Source organism: Mus pahari, chromosome 3, assembly GCF_900095145.1.
Source record: "Mus pahari chromosome 3, PAHARI_EIJ_v1.1, whole genome shotgun sequence".
NCBI lineage: Eukaryota > Metazoa > Chordata > Mammalia > Rodentia > Muridae > Mus > Mus pahari.
The window spans coordinates 93,912,535-93,923,204 of record NC_034592.1 but is presented as its reverse complement, the minus strand read 5'-3'; the positions used below and the strand labels follow the sequence as shown (position 1 = coordinate 93,923,204).

At 38.6% G+C, this 10,670-nt stretch overlaps 1 protein-coding gene across 1 annotated transcript in view; it reads right to left on the bottom strand.

Moving 5' to 3' along the window:
* Positions 1 to 6: 6 nt before the first annotated feature.
* Lgr4 (leucine rich repeat containing G protein-coupled receptor 4) overlaps positions 7 to 10,670 on the bottom strand; it is a 100,894-nt gene continuing 90,230 nt past the window's right edge. The window contains exons 12-18 of the mRNA XM_021192875.2: positions 9,852 to 9,917; positions 8,729 to 8,800; positions 6,757 to 6,828; positions 6,076 to 6,201; positions 5,170 to 5,285; positions 4,703 to 4,786; positions 7 to 2,220 (exon numbers count right to left, since the gene is read on the bottom strand). Coding sequence (XP_021048534.1) covers positions 944 to 2,220; positions 4,703 to 4,786; positions 5,170 to 5,285; positions 6,076 to 6,201; positions 6,757 to 6,828; positions 8,729 to 8,800; positions 9,852 to 9,917 — 1,813 coding nt within the window. The 3' untranslated portion in view covers positions 7 to 943. The remainder of the gene's footprint in view (positions 2,221 to 4,702; positions 4,787 to 5,169; positions 5,286 to 6,075; positions 6,202 to 6,756; positions 6,829 to 8,728; positions 8,801 to 9,851; positions 9,918 to 10,670) is intronic.

The following is a 10,670-nucleotide window of genomic DNA, read 5'->3' as shown; positions in this document are numbered from 1 at the left end:
AAAAAAAAAAAGACAAGTTTGCTTCCTGTATAATAAGAATGATAGATAACTTCAACAAATTTGGAAATGTCAGAGCAGTCAGTGACATTAGGGCATGCCAGTTGATGGGGACATTACTCAGAGCCATCAAACCCCTTGGATGCTATGAAAAGCTCAGTGGTACTTACTACTCAGTCATCTCTACTTAAACCCACGTAGCAATCAGCCTTTTGCTTTGTCCTTGTGCTGCGATTGTCAAACACTGAGGGGGGGAAAATCACTGTGATTTCATCACAGCAATATATAATGAACAAAAACAAATGTTCTGCTATTAAAAAAAAAAATCTAACAGCTGTTAATATTGTCCTCAATACCATCTTCAGGTTTTAGATTTAACATTTGAACAAAACCTTTCAATTTACGGACATAGAAAACACATGAAGGTAGTGCCTGTTTGAACTCTTCATAGCTCTAGCTGGAAGATAGTCCCTTTTTTGGCCCTGAAGTTAAGTCATCCTGAGATTAATGATGAATCATTAGGTAAAATTAACAAGACATTTTCTTAGTTTTATAAATTCACATTTTCACTTAAAATATATTAACAGCTGTCCTTTATTTTGTGCTTAATTCAGAAATAATTTGAACTGCACCTGATGGATCAGAAAAAAAAAAAACAACTAATTTTATATTGCTATGCCATACATCAAATCATTTTTAAGTCGCATTTATTTCCAATAGAGCACACACTGCTGGGGCATCACAATTTTTTTCAACAATTTATAATTTAGGCACCCATTCTTAATAGACGTCTGATTTGAGAAATAAACTGCCACCTTTCTCCTCTTCTGCGTGACACCAGGAAGTGATTACACAAGTTCTTCCCAGATGAAAGGTCAAAAGACAGACAGCTCACGGTATGAGCTCTGTGATTGGTTGATGGAGGAAAACTGTCCCGGACAGGTGTTCAGTCTCTGACTCTCGGTAGATTATAAGCATAGCGCACCAGAGGGAATCCGCGACTCTGGTAGAAGCAGGCTCGTCCACAGGCCTGTACCTGGTCAGAGCTGTCGGAGACGAAGGAATCCTCTTCATCTGCATAGTCAGAATGGGCCGACTGTGTGCCACAATCAGACCAGTAGGTCTCTGGCCTCTGGCAGGAGGCCACTGTCAACACAGGACAACTGTGCGATTTTATTAAGTGTTTGCACGATACTGGTTTTGTCAAAAGAAATGACTCACAGCAGTCACAGACAGTCAGGTTACCCTGCAAGTGGGAATACATGCCACAGTCATAGTAGAAATCCTGTTCCCCACAACCACCTTGGCTGCTGATGGAGACTGAGACAGATCCGTGTTTCCTGGTAACACGCCGCTTCAGAAGCTTCCAGTCGTCTTTAAACTTTGGATTGAAGAAAACGTACAGGACTGGATTCAGGCAAGCAGGCAGTGGGAAGAATATCAGTGTAACAGACTTCATTATCTCGGGGCTGATGGAGATTGCCGTAATCAATGGTGCGAATGAGAAAAATGCAACAGGGCAGAAGAAGATGCAGTTTGTGAAGATGAGCCAAGCAACGTGCTTAATCATGCTAGACTGGGAGTTTTCTGACAGGTCTTCTTTCTCTAAGTTGCAGTAGAGTTTAGTGTAGATAATGGCCATCAATAAAAATGCTAGTGAGTTTAATAGCACTAGGGTCACAGTGAATCCTAATGATGGTGTCTCTCCTGTAGGAAACGGCAAGCACAAGGGTGACGCAGAATACTGCCCTCCGTGAAAAAGGGGGAAGCAGCCTGCTATTGCAGCACCCAGCAAAGCTAAGAGGGCAGCCACCTGGAACTGTCTGAGGTGACTGCTTTTCCCATTTTTCATTACATCCTTTGCAAATACGCTTCTTTCCACGGCTGCCAGTGTTAATAGGAATACGGCACTCTCTGAGGAGAAGACTGCCAGAGACCCAGCTACCTTGCAGCCGCTGCCAGTTTCCCACCAAATGCCAAATTCAGCAAATCGGCCCCAGGACACAGCATCAAGAAAAGTAAGGATGCCAGTATAGATGCCCATGAGTAAGTTAGACACAGAAATCAAGCCTATGAAGAGCTTGGAGGCAGGCAGTGATGCACAAGATGCAAACACTGTTAAAATGACAAGCAGGTTGAAAAGCAAGGCGACCAGGAAAATGAACCACACTGTAAGGCGAATCATCCAGCTGCCCAGTAGATATTCACAGGGCTTAAATGCACCTAGAAATGAAAAAGAAAGGTACAAGGAGACATATTTAGAGAACACTGTCAATATTATGGTCTGGCGTAGCAAGTCTAGATAAGCCTGCCAACTGCAAATTCAAAGATTACTACTTCTAAGATATTTTATTTAAAAAATAAATTGCCCTAGATTTTTGAAATTAAATATTTGGTAGAGTCACATGGAGGTAACTGAAATAAAATTTCACTTTATATAAAATTAGCACACAGAGCATAGCTTGTGTATGTATATGTATATACATATACAGTATTGGTGTATAAAAGGTACTTGGTCCAAATACTGAAATCTGCAATCAGATTGTCTTGTATCTTACTGTTCTTCCTTTTAGACCTCTACAGATTCTATCCCATCCCCTGTGGCTAGATTATGCCTCTTTCATAGATGTACAGCTTACACAGAATTACATGTTTAATGTATTTAAGCAGCTGCAAGATATATGGTTAAACTTCAGTAAATACTAACTCCCCTCTTTTGCTAGTCTCCAAATACTTATAAATATATATATATATATATATATATATATATATACACATATTTTTGTAAACATATTTGTATCCATTTTTCAAAAGCAACTGGAGGAAGCAGGTTAAGATAGACACAGTTAATCTGGTCTTCAAAGAAACTGACATTTGAAAATCTTTAAATGATGTGTCAAAGGTTACTTTCTAAGCTAGTATAGCTGCATATATAAAATCACACAGATATTAACTATTTTTAACTAAGTTTGGTATAAAAACACACACACATATATATATAAAACAAAACAAAACTGTATTTAGGCATTCAGTGAACTGAAATGTTCATCTTTTTTTTTTTTTTTTGACAGGCTTTTCTTATGCCCTGGCTGTCCTGGAATTTGCTACGTACATCAAGCTAGACTTGAATTCACAGAGATCATCCTGTATACCCTGCTTCTGCTTCCCAAAAGCTGGGATTAAAGGTATAAGCCATTTTTCTGGCTGAACTATTTGTCTTATTAATTTTCACATGCTAGTTATATTACAAATGATGAGTATTTTGTTGACAATTTTAAAATAAAAAAATTTGGCTATGAAGCAGAAGAAAAACTATGTATTGTAGATGACTGAAGGCATATTTTATTTTCATCAGCAGTCATGAAAATTAATATATCCAATAAAGTATCACATGTCTACTTATTTATTTTGCAGTTGGGGGTATGCATGCATGTATGGAGGTCAGAGGACAAATACCAGACTTGATTCCCTCCTTCCACCATGTCTGTCCTGGGGATAGAGCTCAGGACATCAGGCTTGGCACTGGCCGTAGGTGCTCTTGCCACCTGACATATTTCACCAGCTCCAGCTTAAATCATATTCATCAATTCTATACAGTTTTTGATTTCCACATAGCATACACTTTTGAAATTGTTTTGCAACATCCTTGGGAAGTTCTACAGGAAAGCACTTAATTGCCTTTACTTCTGAACCAGAACTCAGCCCTCTTTAAAAGAGGAGCAGAGCTGGGAAGGTAACACACACATTTAATCTCAGCACTCTGGAGGCAGAGGTGGATGATTTCTGAGTTGGAGGCCAGCCTGGTCTACATAGAGAGTTCCAGGCAAACTAGAGATACATAGTGAAAGCCTGTCTCAAACAAAACACACCCCCACCCCCACCCCCACACACAGAAACAACACAAAGGAGAAGAAAGATCTTCTGTCATGAACAACTTCCTTTGGGAGCTGTTTCTCATATGGGCGGAACCACTTTCTCTAACAATTAGACTGTCTTTGGAAGCCTATAGCTTCCTTCAGAAGGCATTTGATTCTACAGAAGGATGGATTCTATACCAGACTGCTTCGGTCTTACCCTATCCACCAATAAGTGTTTCTATAGTTCAGCTGGGGAGAAATCCATCTTTTTTGGTAGATAGGGAGAATATGCCATTCTAATCACAACCAAATATGTGATATCAATTTAATAACTTTCCCAGATGAATAAAGTTAAAAAAAAAAAGGCAAAAATTTACATTGAAAAAAATTAAGGCACTAGGGAGATAGTCCAGCTGGTAAAGTGCCTGCTGCACACAAATGCAGACCAGAGGCTGGGTTACTAACAACCTCATAAAAAGCCTGGCACAAAGCCATGGTCTGTCACTCCAGCTCTGGAGGAGGTGGGGGTGGACAGGCGGACCCTCGCAGCTCAGTGGCCAGATGGTCTAGCCAAATCAGTACATCCCGGGTTTAGTAAGAGACCCTGACTCAAAAACCCAGAGAAGAGCAAATGAAAAAGACACCCGACATTGACCGCTAGCCTCCACATACACATAGGTTGCACTTACCCACATGAGCACATCCCTGCTGAACCCCACAGCGACATACAGAACAGTAGGCTAAGTTCGAAACATTGCTCTTTTGGGTTATCTAATCCATTCCTGGACTTTAGGTCTATTCACCCAACATTAAGGTGAGAAAGTACAATCATGTAGGTTGGGCACTACCTGTTGAAGGTGTACAGTGGATGATTATTTGGCTATGTTCTTCACTTTCAGCAGTGCTGGTGGCATTTGCTGCATCTGTAGCACCTAAATATAAAACAAAGCGCATCGAATTTAAATGGTACACAGTTCCATTGTAGGGAAAGGACTAATTTCCCTACTATTTCTTCTATGTTACTAGTGCATGAAAGATCAGCTTATTTGAGGATTGATAACTTTAAACATGATGGTAAAAATTATTGGGGGAGGTGACCAGGGGTAATGGGGAAGGCATTAGGGTTGGATATAAACAAGATATACTTTATATATGTATGCAATTGTCAAAGAATATATACAATATTGTATTTCATGCAGGTAACAGTAAGTGCTACTTTCTTCACAGATCTGGACAGATCCTTCTCAAACTGATTATAACACAGACAGGTTGATCAATGTCTTAGGAAGTTCTCTATTAAGGTGGACACATTTACCTTTCTCTTTTGTCACACTGTGGTCTTGGGGGCTGTTATCTTCTGTGTTTAAATTTGCATAAGAGTCACACCCCCAAAATGCACAACACTGATAAGCATATGGTACTGATAGAGACCTAGGAAAAGAATTGTAAAACACACACTGAGTACCAGATCCGCAGACAGGACTTGGTCTTGCAAAAACACTGAACCTAGCCAAGTCGCCAGTAACACCTGGCACATGCCTTAGGTTGGTGGTTTATCTTCCCCACCAGTTTCCTCAGAGTTCCGATAAACCCCAGGAACACAGCTGAAGTTTCCCCTTTTATGAGTTGTTTCTTAATATCCGATGCAAATTGAGCCTTATGTTAAAATTTCATAACTATGCATCAATTTAAAGTAAATATATCAGTGATACTTTTATACATGTCTGAACCAAGCCCAGTATATCATAGGAAATAGATAGTTTAGTTAAAATCAATGCCTGAGGTCATCTGTAGCTCTACACCATCAGTCAGCTCTGCTTGGCTCATATACATGAAGTAGATGTATTCTCTCTTTGTACAAGAACATGCTCAAGCCCTTTATCTGCTGCATCTGATGAGCCTCTACAAACATGCAGTCTCTAGGACATGTGATGGCACTGTGCCAGCTTCCTTTCAGTTTGCACTTAGGACATTTCCAGTATCTTGTTGCTAATGACAAGTCCATTAAAAAAAATCCTGACACACATCTTTTTGAGAGTGTCCAGAACTTAATTCATGCTCTTGACATCTATAGGATAGTGCTCATGTTCCATTTTGATCAAATTTGTAAGGGTAGAGATAGAAAATACTCTTAAACTACAACCTACATGGGAAGAAAACCATAGGTGGCTCAGTGATTTATAGCCTACGATAACTAACAGAAAGGGTGGGTAAAACACACCTGAGATTGGCAAAGTCTCTGGCTGCCAAGGCATCTTTCAGCTTGAAGTTACCCACAAGTTTTAGTTGATTGAGCCCATTCAGGCCTTCCGTAGGAAATGAAGTTAATTCGTTGAAACTTACATCCCTAAAATGTGAAAGATACTTCAAGTAAACTCTCTAAGATACAAATCACATGCAAGTATCTCTATCAGGGTGCCGGCATGGCTCAGCTGGTAAAGGCACTTTGAAACATGAAAATCTGTGTTCAATCCCCAGAAACCACACAGTATACACAGTAGGCATAGAGAACCCACTCCCAAAGATGTCTTTTAACTTCTATATACACACTGTGGCACATGCAAAATACACACACACACACACACACACACACAGAATAAATATAAGATATAAAAAGGAAAATCTGCATCAGCATTATAAATATTAGATATTTATGATTATATACTTTTACCTTATGAGTATATGTTAGAAAATATTAGATATATTTTAGATAAGTAAAATGAAGCTTAGATGTGTTAAAAAAGATCTAGCACAGGTCTTGACAACTGAGAAGCTATTACTAAATCACCATAGCATAGCACTTATGCAAGGAAAGAACTGAAATATTTTGACCTGACTACAGGTGTTGTAGACTGGTCACTACCTCCCTAGTATCGCCGCTCAGAGCTATCCATTTACTTACAGGTTAGTAATTGTCCCAAGCTTTGCAAAAGCTCCACTGTGAATTTCACGAATCAGGTTCCTACTCAGATCTCTGCAATCACAAGAGCAACATGTTAATTATTTCACAAAAACACTCAGAACTCCGTTCAGACTACACCTTAAATCTCAGGAAGTAACACAATATCCCTTAACCAAGACCTTCCACCTTGCCCAACAACATTTTTCAAATGTTTACAGTCACTGTCTCTCTTTTACAAGTCTTTTTAGAATATATTCCCTGTAGCAGTAATTGTAGCTGGCATTGCTTTCAAATCAGTTGTGAATTTTCTCTACCTTATCTTCTGGTACCAGTATCAAAATAACTACAATATGATATTGCCTTTGATACTATTAACCAGGGCAGGAAAAACCCTCTCCTGACAACTTTTAAAAAGAAAAAGGGGGTGGGGTGGGGCTTCATATTGTTTGCCTTCTCAAAGCTTAGTTGTAAGGCCCCAAGATAAGACAAATAATCAATAAGCAAACAAGAGCATTCCAAAGGGCTTCCGCTATCACTCTCCCCACAGCAGGGAATAAAACTATCAAAGTTAGAGCTAGCCTTACTTTACAGGTACACCCTGACAGATTCTGATACCACAGCATTCATAACCAGAGAAATAGTGTCACATTTAAACTGGTCCTTAGCATTAATTAAAAGACTGGGTAAATTCATAGCACAAACTCAAGAAATGACCAGCTTTTAGTTGTCATTTATCAGTTCTCTAAACTGGTGGTAGATAGGAACTGGTTCCTCCCCTGGAGAATGAACTCAGAGCCTTGTGACAGATATACCAAGCCACAACTCCAGCCTGTTTTATTTCTTAAAGGAGACCCACTGAAAAAGCAGATTCAGTCAATGTAATTTCTCCTGTGTCAATTTTTCAATCATGTTTTTATATTTAAAAATTGTGTGTATTATATTTTCTATACTTTGTCTTTTCCATTTTCTCAGGCTTAACAGACTACCAGGAACAAATATGCATTCAAATATAAGTGTTTTAAATGGTTAAACATGCTTCGAATGAAGTATATTTGACAAGACAGGTACTACAGAGCAGGGCCAGCAAACTTTTCTTTGTATAAAAGCCAAAGAATAGATCTTTTCACCATCTGGATCTCATGGTTTCTTCTGCTACTGATCAATTGTACCACAGCATGAGAAACGCAGTTTAAATCAACATTTCAACATGAGGCCTGGCTGTGTTACCACAAAGTAATAGTTACTTCATAACTATTGGAGGCAAGCTACAGTCAGCATATGGGCTGGGGTCAGCCTACCCTTGCTTTAATGAAGCACCAAACCTTGAGGTAACTTGAAATCAACTAAGTGTCTTCTTTGAAATGATAATCATGTCATTGGCTGAGGACCAATATCATCAATGAGCTATGACATACCAAAAGTAGATTCTTTATGCAGTATCACAGGTAAAGGCTAAACGCTGTTTATAAAATGTCAATCATTTTTAAAATGTTGCTAGTAACATGAAAATCGTGACAGTTTTAATTATCAACTTGACACAGTATGGAATCACTTCAGCAGGGAGTCTCAGTGAGGAATTGTCTAGATCAGGTCAGCCTGTGGGTGCATTCATAGGGGATTCCCTTGGTTATATTAATTGAGGTGTGAAGACCCATCCACTGTGGATGGAACCATTTCCTAGGCAGAGAATCTGGGACTATATCAAGCGGAGAAGGCTAGCCTATTGACATTCATTGCCATCTATGTGCCCTGGACTCTGGAATGTATGCAGCCAGCCTCTTTCATTCCCTGCCCCTGGCATTCCTGCAGTAACTATAACCTGGAACTGGGAGGGAGCCAAGCCAGCCCTTTCTCCCTTAAGTTGCTTTTCTCAGGGTGTTTTACCACAGCAACAGGAAACCTAACACAATCATGATATGTAAATTTAGAGCTTAACAAGTCTTTTGTCTTTAGTAGTCATAAATAAACTTACAGAATCCTTAGGGATGTCAGGCCTTGAAAAGTAGTTTCCTTAATTAGGGAGATTTGATTACGCTGCAATGAACTGAAAAAGCAAAACAACAACAACAAAAAAAACAAAACAAAACAAAAAAAGAAGGATGGGAGGAAAGAGGTAGGTTAGAGAGAAATTAATAAACACTTTTCTTTGTAGAAAGAAGGAAAATTATATTTTGAAAAATAATATTCTGGATTTTTTGTAATTTTACATATTTATATGTAACACTGATCTTGTTGAAAGTAAAAACTGTAATTTATCTATAAAATTAAAATGTTAAACTGATATTTCATTTGAAGTTATACTGGGAGTTAACTGGTGCCCTATCTAAATTCCCACCAGTCTTACTCAGATGTGAGGGAAGAAAGATGGCATAGTGAGAGAAGCTTTGAAAATAGGCATAAAACGTAGCATAGGGAGGCGGGGGAAGAGCACAGGAGGAAGAGGAGGGGAGGAGATGGAGGAAGGGGAGGGGAGGGGGAATATGGAGAGGAATGGAAAGAGAAAGTGAAAAAGAGAGGAGAAAATAGAAAAGTATTAATACTCCTTCTCATATCCAGAGCAGGTTGCACCTGAGCTGCCCTGGCTATGTCATATAGGATTCTAGCATCAGATTTGTTGCCCACAGTAGCTAGAGTATATTTTTCTGTTTTCTGATATAACTACCCTTCCCTTACAACATCTGATAGATTGTCTAATAGCCAGAAGCCTAATATTCCTTTTTGTGAGCAGAAATCAAAATTGTTAGAGACAGCAGAATTAGTTCTGTGTCTAAGAACATACCCTCAAATTATTGACATTACAGAGCTAATGAACTAGGGGAAAAACATCTAAAATAAATTTAAAACAGTTCCATAACAGAAACATAAAGATTGAATTAATTTCATTTCAAGACACAGGTAATAGAAAAAAAAATCATGAAGAAATGCTTACTGCACTAACACATCAGACACAGGACATTTTATTTGCAGAAACATTTGATTATATGAACTTTTGATTTCTTGCAACAATTCACCATTGGAAATGATCAGTGAACTAACAGTAAGCCACAAAAAAAAAAAAAAAAAAAAGAGTAAGTCAAAGTCAAAGGTCAACTTACATTTCTTCCAATGCAAGACAGCCATTAAAACTTGGAAGGTCTTTTATATTGTTATAAGATAAGTCCCTAAAAACAACAGAACAACTTGTATTAAAAATGCTATGCCTAGAAGTATTGAAAGCAGCATTAAAGTCTTCCAATGAGAATAGCTAAGCAAGAAAAGCACGCTTTGGTTTCCTTAATGCTATAGGACTCCATCACAGAATTGAGATTTTTGAAGTTTAAGTACACAGTGTTGAGTGTAGACCATATATAATATGCTAAAATATATTAAGTTCTGCAACATATATAAACTGTAACAAGATGTGCATGAAGACTTTGTTGACTAGTAAAGCTACAGAGTTTTAGAAAACTTATTTTTTTCCAATACATTTTGTGTAATATTTTATGCTGTTCTTTATCTAAAATGCTTTGGTATATCTTTTAGGTCATTTATATGAACTTATGTCAGAGAAGGCAGCACCATTGGATGTCACTGGGCTTTTCCCTCAGTCGCAGTTACCATGTTTAAGTTAGAATATCCACAATAATATGTAATTACTCAGTCAATCTGTCATTTATTTTGTTACTAGCTCCTTTAAGTACTTACCACATCATTATCTAACTGTTCCAGTGAGAGGTCTATACCTTCAGTTTTAATTTCTAGATCAGCTTACAAATTTTAGAAAGTTGCCAGTAGTTCATTGTTGATTCAGGAAAGCAAAGCTTCAGGGTCTGCTTAGCTTGGGATGATGGAGAAAATGGGGTGGGGCAGCGGGGAGGCTGCCCAAGTGGGATGATGGAGAAAATGGGGGTGGGGCAGCGGGGAGGCTGCCCAAG